This window comes from Gossypium arboreum, chromosome 1 (assembly GCF_025698485.1).
Source record: "Gossypium arboreum isolate Shixiya-1 chromosome 1, ASM2569848v2, whole genome shotgun sequence".
Taxonomy (NCBI): Eukaryota; Viridiplantae; Streptophyta; class Magnoliopsida; order Malvales; family Malvaceae; genus Gossypium; species Gossypium arboreum.
The window spans coordinates 120,074,571-120,091,902 of NC_069070.1; the positions used below are offsets into that span (position 1 = coordinate 120,074,571).

A 17,332-nucleotide genomic window follows, 5' to 3' on the forward strand; every position below is an offset into this window, starting at 1 on the left:
TTTTTTAGGAGAGATTTGCTTTAGAAGTCTCCAATGATTATATCAAGAAGGCATTAGGTAAAAGATGGAGAGACAATAAAAGCACTTTAAAGAAACAATATTTTAAGAAAGACATAAGCCTCGAGGAAAAATTGAGAAATGTCCCGCCGGGAATGCTGAGGTATCAACGGGAAGTTGCGGTTAGATTTTGGAATTCAAAGAAAGGAGAGGTATTGCATATTTCCAAACTCTTATATATAGTGTTTACTATATACGTAATAATAATTTTATTATGTAGGACCGTGAGCGAGTTGGAACAAGTAGCAGGCAAAAACAAAAATTCATGCACACGTCAGAGTCGAGAAGTTTTGCTTCTGTAGCTGAGGCCGAGGTATTATGAATTTATTAATTCTTTCAAATATTAATAACTTTCTATTATTAAATAATATTTTTACTGCTATATTGTAGGAAGTCAAATTCGGACAAAAAGTTGGACGCCTTCAGCTTTTTAAGATTATGCATAGGAAGTTTTGAGATTACGCATAGGAAGAAAGATGGATCTCCTGTAACATCCGAAGCTGAAGAAATTATGGTATATTTACTTAATAATATTTGATTTATTCTAAATATTTATAATCTTTAATTATAATTGTTTAATTCAATTCATCATTAGTAGTTTTAAATAATGTTAAGTTATGTTGCATTCCTTTTACTCTTTAATTGATTTTTTAGGAGAAACTAAAGGAGAAGAAGGCGGAATATGAAGCGATTGCTTCGAGTGATAGTTCTTTTAAATTTTGAGAACATTGATAATAGAATTATCACTGAAGTTTTGGGTCCTCAAAGGTACGGTCGGGTTTGATTTCAAGGATCTAGTGTTACCCCGACCCAATATTTTGATCGACTCGATAATACATGCCTTAGGAAGTCAAGCTCAAGTGAAGTTCGAGGTTAAGAGACCGATAGCTCGGATGCAAGCGAACACGGTTGAGCAAATTGCCGAGGTTCAACGAAAATATGAAGAACTCCAAGAACAACTTAGAGTGGAGGCAGAGAGAGGAGGCAGCTGCTGCAGAGAGTCGAGGCACGAGCGATGGTAGCGAGTAGAGCAAAAGTACGATGACCTCCAACTCTGACTTCAGAGATGATGCATATGTTTCAAAGAATCACAAAAGCCGCCATCTTTGTAAGAATGTTTTTAAGTTTTGTCACGTTTAACATTATTGTAAGAATATTTTAAATTATACTTTATTTATTAATTAAATCATATATCTTTAGTTAAATTTGAAGTATCATTTAGAATTAATATTTTTGGTTGTATTTTTTATACTAAATTTGTTGTTTTTGGCTGCATTTTATACTATATTATTTGGTTGGATTTTTAATGCAGGAAGGGCTGGATATTGGTAAAAAAAATATTGCAAATTTGCTAAAATTAGTGGCGCTTTTCCTACAAACGCCACTCAAAAGACGTGACTTTTAGCGGCGTTTTTTTCACAAACGCCGCTAAAAGACGTGACTTTTAGCGGCGCTTTTACCACAAACATCGCTAAAAGACGTGACTTTTAGAGGCGTTTTTTTCACAAATGCCGCTAAAAATCTCGTCTTTTAGCGGCGCTTCTCCCACAAACGCCACAAATTTTTATGGCGTTACCTATAGCGGCGTTTTCTGCAGCGTTTTAAAAAGCGCCGCTAAAGGCTAAAAAAAGCGTCGCTAAAAGTCTATTTTCTTGTAGTGTGGGCTTGAACATTTTTTGATCTGTAAATAAATTGAAAGCTCACCTCTGGTATGTTGGTTCTTTTTCTCTGTATATCTCGAATGATTGATCCCAGAACTGATTTGTCAACTGTTTTCGATTGGCATTTTTTGACAACTGTTCTCGAGTATCCTTGTATTATTACTAAAGATAAACTCATTTCAATTGCTAATTTGACGGCCTCTAACCCTGCATGAGTTTCTGCTATAAACAAGGAGGAGATATTTTCATGGAGAATCGCCCTTTCAACTATTCTCTCACCTTGTTGATCGCGAACCACTAACCCCGATGCCGATCTGAAATTTCGTTTGTTGAAGGCTGCATCAAACTGGACCATTATACTAGTGGCCTCCCTCTCTTGGCTGAGGATACCTTCGGTGGGAGAAACAGGTATCTTATCTCTAGTCCCTTTCAATTCTGCTAGATAGCTTCTTATTTTCTTGACTAGATTCCTAACTGCCAAAATTTTCCTTTCATGGACAAACTGATTCCGAGAGCTCCATACAAACCACAAGGTACAGCAAAACACCCGGCACTGCTCCTTAGTTCCTTTTTCAAAAAACCAGGTAAGCCACTCACTGATATTTTGATTCGAGTAGGTTATAGCCCAAGAGAGATTAAGGCTTGACCATATTTCACTAACTGTAGGACACTGCTTAAAAACATGGAAACTATCCTCTTCGCCAACACATCTCAGACAAATAAATTTGTTTACCACTCTCCTGTAGCTTAGGTTAACGAGAGTCGGAATGTAATTCTAGTAAATCCTCCATATTGTTAAAATAATTTTTGAGGGCAGTTGTGTAGCCCATAGTTTCCTAAAAAAAACTTTTGCTTCAGTCTGTAATAAAGAGCTAATAGGATCCGTACTCACATTTTGTAATAGTTTATAGGCGCTCCGTACTGAGAAAACGCCTGAAGGTTCTCCTCTCCACACTTGGAAATCGTCATGCTCCACTTCGGCAGGAGGAATCTGTAAGATCTTTTGAGCAGTTTCCAATTGAAAGGTACTGAACACTAAGTCCTTATTCCATGTTCTGGTTGAGTGATCAATTAGGTCCGAAACTAACTCAAATTCATTGTTCCCTATTCTGATTTGCCTACCTACTGCATCACATCCTGGAATCCATCGATCGTTCTATATAGAGATCCCAGTCCCTCTGCCAACTCTTCAACAAAGCCTATCTTGGAGAAGGCCCTTTGCTGCCCAAATGCTCCTCCAGGTAAAAGAAGGTAAATTCCCTAGCTGTGCCTTGAGAAAATCTGATTGTGGAAAATATTTTGCTTTTAGAACCCTGGTAACTAAAGAATCTGGACAACTAAAAATGCGCCATCCCTGTTTAGCTAATAACGAAATATTAAATTGGCAAAGATTTTGAAACCCCAATCCTCCACATTCTTTTAGAATGCACAAATTTTTCCAAGCGCACCAGTGCAATCTCTTTTTCCCACGTCCCTTTTGCCACCAGAATTTAGCGATAATACCCTCCATTTCTACACAGAATGACTTTGGTAATAAAAAATAGGCCATCGAATACGTCGATATAGTTTGCAAACGGCCTTAATGAAAACTTCTTTACCCCCTTGTGACAGATATCTAATACTCCAGTTATCAATACGCTGCTTCAAACGATCTTTCAAAGCTTGAAAAGATGCCTTCTTCTTTCTACCTACCAAACTAGGCAGTCCTAAATACCATTCCAAATCTGTTGAGCTACGAACTTTAAGCTGGTGGATCACCAATTGTCTATCTTCCTCTGACGTATTTCGACTAAAAAAGATAGCTGATTTGTCAAAATTCACACACTGTCCCGATCCTTTTTTGTATTTTTTTAAAATCTCCTTTATCACTTGAACCCCATTTCTCGATGCTTCTCTAAACAGAATACAGTCATCTGCAAATAGTAAATGGGACACTTGTGGGTTATATCTACTAACCTTAACCCCTTTCAAAGTCCCATCTCTCACTGCTAGCCTCAATAGACTTGATAGACCCTCTCCGTAAATTAGGAATAAGAACGGACTCAGTGGATCCCCCTGACGAAGTCCCCTAGTCGGATAAAATATTTCTCCCGCAAATCCATTCACCACTGTTGTATAGGAAACAATAGACATACACTTCATAATCTATCCATTTTTTTTGCAAAACCCATTCTATTCAAAACCTCCTCAACAAAATTCCATTCCACCCTATCATAAGCCTTGCTCATATCTAGCTTGACTGCCATGAAGCCCTTCTTCCCCAATCTTTTCTGTTTTAGCGAGTGTAGGATTTCATATGCTAATAGAACATTATCCGATATAAGTCTTCCTGGGACAAAAGTATTCTGTGCTTCATCAATGCATTTATCGATAACTCTCCTAAATCTGTTTGAAATAAGTTTCGCCATTATTTTGTAAATGATGTTGCATAGACTAATCGGTCAGAAGTGTGTCATATTAGTCGGGTTGGTGACTTTCAGAATAAGCACAATACGCGTTAAATTGATCGGACAAACCTCCATATCTCCATTCAGTAGGTGAAGACAAAAATCAACGACCTCTTTTCCAACGATAGGCCAGCATCTTTGGTAGAAAAGAGCTGGGAAACTATCCTCCCCTGGAGCTTTTGTGGATCCCATTTGAAACAGCGCTTCACGAATTTCCTCTCCTGTATATGACGCTATCAGCATCCTATTATCTTCCTCCGATATGCATCTATTGATCTCCGATAATAAATATTCCATATTAGTTAGAACCCCTGCTGTGAACAAGTTTTGGAAATAAGTCCAAGCGATACCTTCCAAACCCACCAGATCTTCTGCTTCCCCTCCGTTCTCGTTTTGTAATTTTTCAATCCGATTGTGCCTCTGTCTCTGTGTAGCCTAGCTATGGAAAAACCTTGTATTCCTATCACCTAATTTCAGCCAGTTCAAACAAGCCCTTTGCTCCCAGAAATATTCCTCCTTTTCAATCTCGAAGTTCAGTTGAATCTTCGTATCGATCAACTTAGCCAGATTACTATCATCCCTTTCAGCTTCTGTTAATACTGATAATCTTTCAATTAAATCCTTTTTTCTCCATTTCCGGTTTTTCAGTAGCTGCCGTGCCCACTTTTGTAAACCCTTCCTTAACAAATCCATCTTCTGTAGGAAGTCTCCTTCAATCATATCCCATAACCGTTTTACTTCATCCTCGAATGAATCTTCCAAAATCGACCAAGCCTCAAATTTAAAGCAGTTTTCTTTTCGCCTTTCAGCTTCTTTTTTGTGACTATTAAAAGTGGACAGTGATTTGAAAATGAGTGGACCAGATGCTGAATTTTTGCTTCGGGAAACAAAAACATCCATGTCGTGTTTGCTACTCCTCTGTCAAGTCGTTCTTGAATGTTTGTCTCTAGCAAATTTCCTCTCTCCCATGTAAACCACCTCTTAGAAAAACCCATATCATACAACTGGCAGTCCTCTAACGCTTTTCGAAATGCTTCCATCCTGTTCTCATCCCTTGGAAGCCCTCCATTCTTTTCGAACCCATACATAATCTTATTAAAGTCACCAGCAACAATCCAAGGAATGTCATTTGCATGATAGAGATTTTTCAAAGTGGCCCATGATTCTTCTCTGTCCTGTGTATACGGAGTACCATAAAACCCTGTAAATCGCCATTTAACGTTAACTTCACTATCCTCCATCAGAACGTCAATATGCCTTTTAGAAAAACTCTAGAGAGCTATGAATATATCATGCCTCCACGCCAAACACAGACCTCCTCTAGTACCTTCCGCATCTACTTCGATACCATGTACAAAACCACAAATCCTCCTTACTCTCTCCATCTGAACCCTGCATAATTTAGTCTCCATGAAGAAGACTAGTTGGGGATTATAAAGCTTCAACATATGCTGAAGCCTCCGAATTGTCCGTGATTTCCCCAAACCACGGACATTCCAACTTAGAATTTTCATTGCGATCGGTCGGTTTGCCTCTTGGTAGCCGCCGATAATAATTGATTTTGATCTCCAGTTTTCTAACTTTTTGGCATTAACTTGCTCACCTCATTTGTTCCTGTTGGCTCATCCTTTTCCACTCTAGATCTCTTTTTGCCCTCCTCTCCTATTAAAGCTGTATCTTCCATGTCGCGATCCATAAAAGTATGCATCTGCCCTGGTCATACCCTCTTCAATCGTTCGCCAGAAGCTGATGAATCCCCCTCTATATTAAAACTAAGAATTAGGTCTACCTTCCTTCCACAACTCTTTCTGTTTTCAGCCCGCCACATTCCATTCACTATGAGTCCATTACTGTCATTACTACCATCCACTTTGTCATCACCAACCTCACGTAGCCAGATGCTATTCATAGCTCGAGCTTTTTTGGATTGAGCTCGTAAGGTTAAATCCCAACCCATATTAGCAGCTTCCACACCAAGCATCATCCTATCTTTGCAAAAGGAATCACTGTGACCCAGTCGACCACAATAGAAACAAAATAATGGCAATCGCTCATATTTAAAATTGACATATGAACATCTCCCACAAAATAGAATCTGTTTTTTCCTTTTCAATGGGCGTCTAACATCAATTTGAACTCTGATTCTCATGAAATTCCTATTCTCCTTCCCCAGATTGGATCCATCATATTCCAAAAAAACACTAATGAAATTTCCTATCTGGATCGCCCAATTTTCAGAATATAAACCAACAGGAACATCATGAATCTGAACCCAAAAAGGTGCCAAAACTAAAGGTACTTGTAATGGATCCTCCCCCAATCGTAGCTTATAAAGAAGCAGCAAGTGATTATTAAAAGTCCAAGGAGAACCTTTGAGAACCCTATCAAGATCCATAAAATGGAAAAATTGAAACAAATACCTTTTTTCCCCCAGATCTCGAATCTGAACACCCCTAACCGGATGCCATAAGTTAGCCAAAGTACTTTTCATTGCTGGAAAATGTATGATACTGGCTGTCAAAAAACAACCCACTAATAGGAAACTCTCTCCCTCTTCTTCCCTACTCAGATCTAGTTGAATTTGAATAATTTCGTCTTCTTCTTCATTTATTGAGAGTTGAGCCAATGCGTTCTCCATGTTTGCAGGTGTAGAATCCCAATTTTTCTACCTTTCAACAGATCCAAGCCACTAAGCATGCACCTACGTTGCCTTGCAGAGGCCAGACTTCAAAGAACAAGCACTAACAAATGAACGAAAAAACACCAAAGACCTAAAACTTCTTGCCAGCTGCGGCAGACAAAACCTTGCTAGGGTAGCAGACGAAAATTGTTTACAATTAATTTAATTAATTGCAAGTATCTTTTCGTTTACTTTTAGCTTAGCATGAAAGATTCGATATTATATAATAAAAGATGTTTAAGTTTAGTAAACAATTATTAAATATAATTTATTTGAGTTGTTTTGATTAAATATAATTTGAAAAATATAAAATAAAAATTTAAAATTTAAAAGGAGATTAAATTAATTTATTTTAATATTATAGTAACAAATCAATTTACATTATCGATGGATAAAAGTTTTCAACAATGTATTCAATTTATTTTGATGTTTTCAAATTTAAATTTTTAATATTAAAAAATTAAAATTTTCAGCAATAGGATAAACAAGTACAATTTAATAATTCTTGTATTTTTACCCCAACTTCAAAAACTATTTTAGATGACTAAAATAAAAGCGACCTAAAAATTGAATAACAAAAATAAGAAATGTAAACATGAAGTGGTGAGTACAGTTAATCGCCATTAGACATTTAACACTTTGATGACCAAAATAAAAGTGTTTACCAAAAAAGAGTCTATTTATATTTGGCCCCAAATTTTAAAATTTTTTTAAAGTACGTTATATTATTTATTTAAGAAATGTTGATATTTGGTTCTTATTTGATATATAGAATATTTAATTTTAAAATATAAATGAATAAATCTTAAAATTATAAATTAATTTTAATCTATTATGCAATATTATATATATTTTTTAATTTTACATATACAATTTTAATTTAATTCAATTTTATAAATTATTAATAAAATTATTGATATAATTTTATTTTAAATTTATATGTGCGTCACACAAAAAATAATTATATTTACTCGATAATTTTATAACCTTTTGAGTGGTCTTCTTCAACAACAGCGGCTGCTGTTACCGTCAAAGAAGCTTCTATCTATAATTCCATAAGAGTAAATGAATTATATCATTACTCTTCAAATAATAATCGGTTTTCGTTCAAATTTGCTGCTTTTTTTTTGTTAGAATTGGACATTGTACCAGCTTCCTCCAATTTATAGACTGCTAAATTTCTTCAATGGTGTTTGAGTAATTTTTTCCCTGCCCTTAATATAGAGGTGTTTATATATTTATATGATATAAGTACTGTTTATTAGTATGACATATTATATTTATATGTCACATGTCACATTTCATTGGTGGTATCGAGCAAATAAGTTTAGCTACAAATAAAATGTTCAAAGTGTAAATATACTATAAAAAATCTGCCATATATTTATATTGATCGCGATCAAATTCCGTTAAGAACATTTATATCAACAGATTATTATTTTTCAATATATAACAAATTTATACAGACAAATTTTGTTAACGACAATATAAGACTTCATATACTGACAGATTAAGTTTATTCGTCACTGTAAATCTTCTTATTCAAAAATAAATAAAATATGATGAAGATTACAATAAATCATTGTACTAAAGAAGGTATAACATACTGTTTTAAAATTAATTGTGAAAGAATAAAATAGTATTAATGTAATCTGAAAATTAATTAATTTTTGCAAAGTCAAGAGATTTTTTACCATCATGTGCATTTCCAAAAAAGCTATTCATGTAATCTGAAAATAAAAATTCTCTATAATGAGATATCCCATCTTTCTCTATCACTTGAGGTAATGGTGCAACCTTTTGTGTTGCTCGAGGACTTGTAAATATTGGTATAGACACTCGAGATTTTGTACTTGTGGTTCGTACTCTATGCTCCGCACTTTTATATCTTCCATTACTCCATATCTGAAAAAAAAACATTAAGAAAAGCATTAGTTAAGTATTAGATTAGAGAGCACCATTTTTTAAAAGTTTCATTTATTAAATTTCTCCATAAATATGAAAAAAAAAAGTTAAATAAAATATTGACTTGGACCTGTAACATATCGCCGATGTTGATGACTAAGGCACCAGGAATACGAGGAATCTCTACCCACTCCTCTTTCTTTTCCATGTCTATAATTTCCGGAACTTTTACATGCAAACCGCCAATTCCATCTTGTAATAAGATTGTAAGAGTACCCATATCGGAATGACGTCCTACTCCGACTGTAAGTTCAGGATTAGGACATGTTGGATAAAAATTCATGTTAACCATCTTCTTTCCGATGAATGCATCAATATTTGAGTCATCTAGTTCCACTCCTAGATTTGCCATCAAAACATCAAGCAATTTCTTCACCATCTCATGCGACGTCTTCAAATATTGAAGAGCAACATCCCTACAAAGGGAATATTGATATTTACATCAATCTCTCATTAATTAGGTTTCAAAATTCCAAGGGAAAAGGAAAATAAAATATAGAGCATATATATTTCATTACCTGCACTCCATAGGCCACTGTTGAAGAGCTTCATTCTCATTGGTGTAACCCATGCTAATATAGTCTTTCCATTCCAATGCTTTCTCTTTCTCGGGCACAAAACTAGTCCCATATTTCACTAATGGGGATGGACTCACCTCTTTGCGATAAACAGCCTTTCTTTCTGCAGGCAATCCGAAGAAGTTATGTGCGGTCTGCTTAAGGGAGTCGAGTAGTTGTATGGGAACTCCATGGTTTACAACTTGGAAGAATCCAAGAGTCTCAGCAGCTCTAACAATTTGGTTGGCCACTTCGTCATGCTCGGGGCCATCGAGCTTCGACAAATCGATCGGTGGTATCTCACATTTACTTGCATTTTTCTTATTAATTTGCTCGGCAGGTGGTTGAATGTAAGGCCGAGGCACCTTTGATATGCCAGAGTCCACTATTCCTTTGACGCCATTTCCATCTCGGACGACAAAGTTAAAAAGAGAGCTCTCATCATCCAAACTTGGAGCCATTTGGGTGTGAAATGTGAGTAATGCTTTTGTGGTATTTCTTTTGTATGTGCAGAGGATTTGATTGAAATGGAATTGTGTGATGGCATCAACCGAAGGCAACAAGGTCTATTTATAGTGCATGGATGGAAGATTATAAGTTATAAAATCTTTTTTTTTTTCTGTTGACATTTGTGATACAAATGGTTTGAACATTTCAGGAAGAGAAAGTATGACCATTTTTAGCTTTGAATAAATTTAGCAATTTATGAATTCAAGAGAAGTTGGCCTATTTGAAGATGACAGCAGCCTCTATAACTCAAGACCTCTCCAAAGGCTATAAAATTACATCCTTTTAACACTTTCTTCATAAAAAGAGTTTCATAAATATATATTGGTTGAATTGAAACTATAAAAATATTTCTAAAATTTCAAGTCACGAATGATATAACAAGATATCAAAGACTAATCTACAATAAAGAGCATTTTCATATATATATATATATACCTTTATACATAAAAAAACGTTAATTCAAAACTCTGTTTATATATATAGTCTGACATTCTTTTTATTTCTAGAGTACTTCAAACCTCTAAGATTTTGTGGATTAATTCAAACTACATATTTATATTTATAAAAGTTTTCACATGAACCAATTATTGAAGAGATATATAGCAATTGTTTAATGGGTTTCCTTTTTAAGTTTAAAAATATAATTTTATAACCTTTGGAGCGGTCGTCTTCAACAATAGCGGCGGCTATCACCGTCAAAGAAGCCTCTATCTGTAATTCCAATAAAGAATGGATTATATCATTATTCTTCAAATAATAATCGGTTTTTTTTCGTTAATTTCCATTGTGACAATTTTGTTTAACTTTTATAATCGGAATTGGAAATTGTAGCAGCTTCCATGAATTTATATACTGCTAAATTTCTTCAATAGTAAAATAATTGTTTAAGTAATATTTTTGAGAGTATTGTCAAATGGTCAGAGGAAATTTCAGTTCATAATAGGGTTGCCTGGATATCTTGCTATGGAGTACCGCTACAATCATGGAATGTTCAAACCTTTATCAACATTGCTGAGAGGTATGGTGAATTCATAGGAGTTGATTCTGCTACTAGGCATTTCAACTCTTTTGTAAGGGAAAATGTTCAAATTATTACGGAATGATCATCAAAAATTGATGAGATTATTCGCCTTAAGAATGGAAATGCTTTTCTTGATAAAGGTGAAACGATCTGCATGGGTGACGACTCAAACTCAGATGATTTCTTATCGTCCAAGTCAGATAGCACGGATGAGGATTGTTTGGAGAAGAGGGGAGTTGAGCAGCCAAGATTGGAAAATGCTCCAATTGAGAATGGAGATAGGCTATGACATTTGCATGGGGAGTATCAAGTGAAGAGACGGGATTGATTGGAAATATGGGCTTGGCTCTTGAAAGTGTAAAAAAATTTAATGAGGGTGTCACATCCTAAATTTTTATTTTGGTTGTAAAAAAATTGAATTACTTTTGCGATATGAGTTTGATTTTTTATTTTCAGTATTTTTGGCCAAAAATACTAGTGTGTCGTCCATATGCTTCTAAACTCTAGTATATAGCATATTTTTATTTGTTATTCACCCTCTTTTGCTCTCTTTTTGCTCCCTTGTTGTCGCTCATTCCCTCTGAAATCCTGATCCTTTCCCTTCTGGTCTTGTACCGTCCCTTCTGTTCTTCTCTTCTTTCTCCATTTTTCTTCTTTTCTTTCTCCATTGAGGCTGAATCTCTAGTCTCTCCATTCTCATTTTCTCCATTGCCGCACCTTTGCTGTCGTTTTCCACCACTTTTGTCGTCGCCCTGTGTTTTCTCCTCTCATCATCTCTTTGTTTTTCTTCCCTACTGTGGCCGAACCTACTGTTTATTTTTAGCTGAATCTCCTTTGGTTTTTGGTAAGTGATCATTCTTGTTACTGTATTGTTCGTTATCATATATATGAGATATGAGAAGTGTAAGTTGTGATGGATAGATTATTTCGAGATTTGTTAACATAATAAAATGTTGAGCATTGGCCTGCAATGCAACATGTGACCAGAAGTTTACCAAGCTGACTTGCATTAGAGCAGAACTGAGAGCAGCACCAACTTGGTCCATTTTGATTTATTTTGTTCAAATGTAACTTGTCTTAGTTGAATTGTAACTTGTAATCAAAGTTAGTAAGATTTTTGATGTAATGGATGTAATAGCTGATCATATCAGCTTACTTGTGTATGTGGTTCACATTTTGAAATTGATAAGCATTAGTGGGAGTAGTTAAGTTATTAGGTAATTGTTCATTGACTTTGTAATTCATATAAGCTACTTTTTCAATGAAATGATCATTATTCAGTCATTCTTGAGCTCAAGTCCTCCTTGTTTTTACTTGTTTTCAATTCTTTTCAATTCTCTTAAGTTTGTATGAGAGTGTTGTTGCTGCCAATGTTCCAACAAATGGTATTCAGAGCCTAAGTCTTTGAGGGCCTCTGTTTTGTTGGTTTCTTTGTTGAAAAAATATAAGCTTGAGAAGGGAGAAATCGAGGCTGTTAAGTTTGCTTTAACAAGATGAGCTTTATAGCACCTCCACCTCCAGCATTTACTGGTGAGAACTACCACATTTGGGTAGTTAAAATGAAGACTTATCTTCAAGCTCAAGACTTGTGGAGTGTAGTAGAAAACGACATCGAACCACCTCCATTGAGGGCTAATCCCACAATTGCTCAGATAAGGCAGCATGCTGAGGAGAGCACTAAGAAGCACAAAGCTTTAGCTTGTCTGCAGAATGGAGTGTCGATGTAATCTTCACTCGGATCATGGCTGCAAGACACCTAAGGAAGCATGGGAAAGGTGAAGGAGGAGTTCATGGGGTCGGATAAAACTAGGCGACAACAAGTCATCAACTTGAAGAGGGACTTTGAAAACTGAAGATGAAAGAGTCTCGAGAGTATTAAGCAATACTCGATGTAATCATGGCCATTGATAACAAAGATAAGGTCTTGGTGAGGATTTCATGGACAGCAGAGTGGTTGAGAAGGTTATCACCACACTTCCGAGAGATTCGAGTCTAAAATCTCATCACTCGAGGACTCAAGGGACTTGACAACCATCTCTTTGTCTGAGTTGGTGAACTCCTTTATGCATTGGAGCAGAGAAGGGCCAACAGCGGGAAGACCATCCCAAGGAGCCTTCCAAGCAAAGGCCAAAGAGAGCTCCACTCAAGCCGAAAGGAAGAAAGCCTTGGTTTGACAAGAGGATAAGCTAAAAAGAGACTCAGGAAAGAGGAAGTTTCCACCATGTGTCCACTGCAAGAAGACCACACATTCTGAAAGGTTTTGCTGGTTCAGGCCAGACATCCAATGTAGAAGCTGCAAGCAGCTTGGACATGTTGAGAAAGTTTGTAAAAATAAACCAAAGGCACCAGCACAGCATCAGTCTCAAGCTCAAGCTACTGAAGAGCTTCAAGCTCAGGAGGAGCATGTGTTCACAGCCTCTTATTTTTCATTTTCAAACAAGGTCAGAAGTAATTGGTTGGTGGATAGTGGCTGCTCACACCACATGGCAAGTGATGAAAGTCTGTTCAAAGATTTAGACAGAAGCCATGTCTCTAAAATCAGAATTGGCAATGGTGAACTGATTGAAGCCAAAGGCAAGGGCAGTGTTTTAGTCAGTACTTGTTCAGGTAACAAAGTCATTTCAGATGTGCTCCTTGTGCCTGATATTGATCAAAATCTATTGAGTGTTGGTCAGTTGGTTGAAAAAGGGTATTCCCTAGTTTTCAAGAATGATTCATGTGTTATTAAGGACTGTCATGGTCAAGAAATAATTACAGTAAGCATGGTAGATAAATGTTTCATGCTTGATGTTAATCAGCTTGAAAACAAAGCTTATGCAAGCTTGGCTGATAATGCTGGTTTATGGCATAGAAGATTAGGCCATGCTAACTTTAGATCACTTGATTTGTTACAAAAACAGAATTTGGTAGAGGATATGTCGAAAGTAGAAGCAAATGACGGTGTTTGTGATGTTTGTCGGTTTGGTAAACAAGCAGATTGCCATTCCCGCTTAACCAAGCCCGGAGAGGTCGAGAAAGGCTTGAACTGGTGCATTCTGATATCTGTGGACCAATGAAGTCCCCTTCTTTGAATGACAGCAAGTATTTTGTGCTGTTTATTGATGATTTGACCAGATTTTGCTGGGTTTACTTCATGAAACACAAATCTGAAGTGTTTGAGGCCTTTAACAAATTCAAAGCACTAGTGGAGAACCAATCAAGCTGCAAAATCAAGGCTTTGAGAACTGACAATGGAACTGAGTACTTGTCTGAGAGGTTTCAGAAGCTTTGTGAGCATGCAGGGATTCATCATCAGCTCACCACTGTTTATACTCCACAGCAAAATGGAGTTTGTGAAAGGAAAAAGCGATGATGATGAATATGGCGGATGTACATTGTTTCAAAGCAAGCTTCCAAGCAAATTTTGGGCAGAAGCAGTCAACACCTCAGTTTACCTATTGAATAAGCTACCAACAAGAGCTGTGAAGGACAAAACACCCTTTGAGGCATGGTATGGGCTCAAACCATCTGTTTCCCATCTGAAGGTGTTTGGATGCATGTGCTATGCACTCATTCCAGCTGAAAAAAGAACAAAACTGGAGAGAAGGTCTGCCCCTGGGATATTTGTTGGCTACAGTAGTACCAAAAATGGCTATAGGGTGTATGATCCTTCAACAAAGAAGATTTTGGTAAGCAGGGACATCAGATTTGATGAAGAGAAGTTTTGGAGTTGGGATGATTTAGAAACAAGTCAGTTTGATGAAGATCAACTCGATATCAGCCTAGAGCCAACTGAAAATGAACCAAAAAGTAGTGACATTGATGATCCACCTGTGAGAGGAACTAGAACCATTGCTGACATTTACCATAGATGCAATGTAGCAATAATTGAGCCTTCAAACTATGAAGAAGCTGCAAGGGACAGAAGCTGGAAGAAAGTAATGGAAGCTGAACTTGAGATGATCAGGAAGAATAAAACTTGGGACTTGGTTGATAGACCAGATCAGAAGAAGGTCATAGGTGTCAAGTGGGTTTTTAGAGCCAAATTTAACTCTGATGGCTCTTTAAACAAACACAAGGCAAGGCTGGTGGTAAAGGGCTATAGTCAAGAGTATGGTACTGACTTTATGGAGACATTTGCTCCAGTGGCTAGGCTTGACACAATCAAGCTTCTTTTTGCCTTGGCTGCACAGAAACAGTGGAAGATTCACCAATTGGATGTCAAGTCAGCTTTTCTGAATGGTTTTCTAAAAGAAGAAATCTACATAGAACAACCAGATGGATTTAAAGTTCCAGGAGAAGAGAACAAGGTTTACAGACTGAAGAAGGCCTTATATGGCCTGAAACAGGCACCTAGAGCCTGGTATGACAGAATTGATGAATATCTGTCAAGGCTTGAGTTCGAGAAAAGCCTGAGTGAACCAACACTTTATGTAAAGAAAGCTGAAGATGAAACTTTGCTAATTGTTTCAGTTTATGTGGATGATCTACTGGTGACTGGAAGCAGAACTGAGTTGATCAATGACTTCAAGATTCAAATGAAGGAAATGTTTGATATGACTGACTTAGGAGCCATGACATACTTCCTTGGTATGGAAGTGAACCAGTCTAATCGAGGAATTTTTATCAGCCAGCAAGCATTTGCCCTAAAGATCCTAGACAAGTTCTGCATGTCTAATTGCAAATCAGTGAACACACCAATGGCTCAAGGAGAGAAGCTGACCAGCTTTGGAAACCAAGAAAGAGTTGATGAGAAGGAGTACAGAAGTTTAGTAGGCTGTTTACTTTATTTGACAGCTACTAGACCTGATCTTATGCATGCTGTTAGCTTGTTGTCTAGGTTCATGCACTGCTGTGACACATCACATTTTAAGGCAGAAAAAAGGGTACTTAGATACCTTAAGGGAACCTTGAACTTGGAGTCATGTTTAAGAAAGAAAATGAGCTTAAACTTATGGGATATTCAGACGGGATCAGGCGGGCTCTGCAGATGACATGAGAAGCACCTCGGGTTATTTTTTCACACTTGGCTCAGAGTATTTTGTTGAGTTCAAAGAAGCAACAAACGTTGCTCAATCCACACCGAAGCAGAGTATATTGCGGCAGAAGAAGCAGAGCAGAAGTGAATCAAGCCATTTGGCTCGAGAAGTTATTATCCGATTTGAATGAAGAACAAAGTGAACCTCATGAAATCATGGTTGACAACTAATCGCAGCGGTTGCTATAGCTAAAAATCCAGTCTTCCATGGCAAGACTAAACACTTTAAAATTAAGTTCCATTTTGTTAGAGAGGTGAAAGCAGACAGAGAAATCGGTCTTGTTCATTGCGTTCACAAGATCAATTGGTCGACATTCTAACCAAGCCACTCGGTACATCCAGATTTGAAGCTTTAAGGAGATGATCGGTATTTGTTGCATACAGTCCAAGGAGGAGTGTTGAGCATTGGCTGCAATGCAACATGTGACCGAAGTTTACCAAGTGACTTGCATTAGAGCGAATCGAGAGCAAAGCACCAACTTGGTCCATTTTGATTTATTTTGTTCAAATGTAACTTGTCTTAGTTGAATTGTAACTTGTAATCAAAGTTAGTAAGATTTTGATGTAATGGATGTAATAGTGATCATATCACTTACTTGTGTATGTGGTTCACATTTTGAAATTGATAAGCATTAGTGGGAGTAGTTAAGTTATTAGGTAATTGTTCATTGACTTTGTAATTCATATAAGCTACTTTTTCAATGAAATGATCATTATTCAGTCATTCTTGAGCTCAAGTCCTCCTTGTTTTTACTTGTTTTCAATTCTTTTCAATTCTCTTAAGTTTGTATGAGAGTGTTGTTGCTGCCAATGTTCCAACATAAAATCTATTACAATCCCACTAAAACAGTAATAAGATAAACTAAATATAATATAATACTAACAAGTAATGTAAACATGGATTCTTGAAAGTTAAGTAATCAGAGTTTCAATTTAGTCTAATATCTACTATTCAAGAGATTAGATGGGATGATCAAATTCGATTTAATCTCCAAAATATGTTTTCACAGCTGATATGATCTTTATTGATGAACTATACTCAAAGACAACCATAAACATCATTCTATAAATGGTCAACATCTCAAAACTATTTTAACAACTCCAATGATAAGGAGCGTTTCCCTTGATCACCACTTCCTTATTGTTCAACAATCACTTTACAACCATTTCCAATTCTCCGTCTTAGGCCCTATCTCAACACTTCTTTAGAGTGCAAAATACGTCTCCAAATGTAAGAGGAGTTGGATGCCATACGAGCTTCCGTAAAACCACAGGAAAAAACCATACTTGTTTTGCTTGTTAATTAATCCATGTTGAACATATGTATGTCCTCCAAAACCTAAATTGCCCTTCGATTTTGGTCTACTAGTAGTATCCCAATTGATCTAGAAATTTCTTCTTCAACTACCTTTAGACT

The 17,332-nt window shown here is 36.5% G+C and overlaps 3 protein-coding genes across 4 annotated transcripts; 2 read left to right on the forward strand and 1 right to left on the reverse strand.

Annotated features, from left to right (window-relative positions):
• The first annotated feature begins 35 nt into the window (after positions 1 to 35).
• Positions 36 to 858, forward strand: LOC128295967 (uncharacterized). Of its 2 annotated transcripts, none has more exons than XM_053031368.1 (4): positions 36 to 209; positions 278 to 370; positions 452 to 571; positions 712 to 858. In XM_053031368.1, the coding sequence occupies exons 1-4, from the start codon at positions 153 to 155 to the stop codon at positions 778 to 780; spliced, it is 339 nt and encodes a 112-aa protein (XP_052887328.1). In that variant the 5' UTR covers positions 36 to 152; the 3' UTR covers positions 781 to 858. The 2 variants fall into 2 exon arrangements, 1 of the variants encoding a protein (XP_052887328.1); XR_008286529.1 differs by having other exon boundaries at positions 47 to 209; positions 448 to 571.
• A 1,257-nt stretch (positions 859 to 2,115) lies between these two features.
• LOC128295951 (uncharacterized) lies at positions 2,116 to 7,046 on the forward strand. The gene is made up of 4 exons (XM_053031367.1): positions 2,116 to 2,302; positions 2,623 to 2,743; positions 2,883 to 2,969; positions 6,812 to 7,046. The coding sequence occupies exons 1-4, from the start codon at positions 2,212 to 2,214 to the stop codon at positions 6,915 to 6,917; spliced, it is 405 nt and encodes a 134-aa protein (XP_052887327.1). The 5' UTR covers positions 2,116 to 2,211; the 3' UTR covers positions 6,918 to 7,046.
• A 1,314-nt stretch (positions 7,047 to 8,360) lies between these two features.
• Positions 8,361 to 9,906, reverse strand: LOC108480495 (scopoletin 8-hydroxylase-like). Its single transcript, XM_017783514.2, has 3 exons — positions 9,329 to 9,906; positions 8,881 to 9,226; positions 8,361 to 8,750 (listed from the first exon to the last, which is right to left on the reverse strand). Exons 1-3 carry the CDS (start codon positions 9,826 to 9,828, stop codon positions 8,505 to 8,507), a joined length of 1,092 nt encoding a protein of 363 aa, XP_017639003.1. The 5' UTR covers positions 9,829 to 9,906; the 3' UTR covers positions 8,361 to 8,504.
• Between the last annotated feature and the right edge of the window lie 7,426 nt (positions 9,907 to 17,332).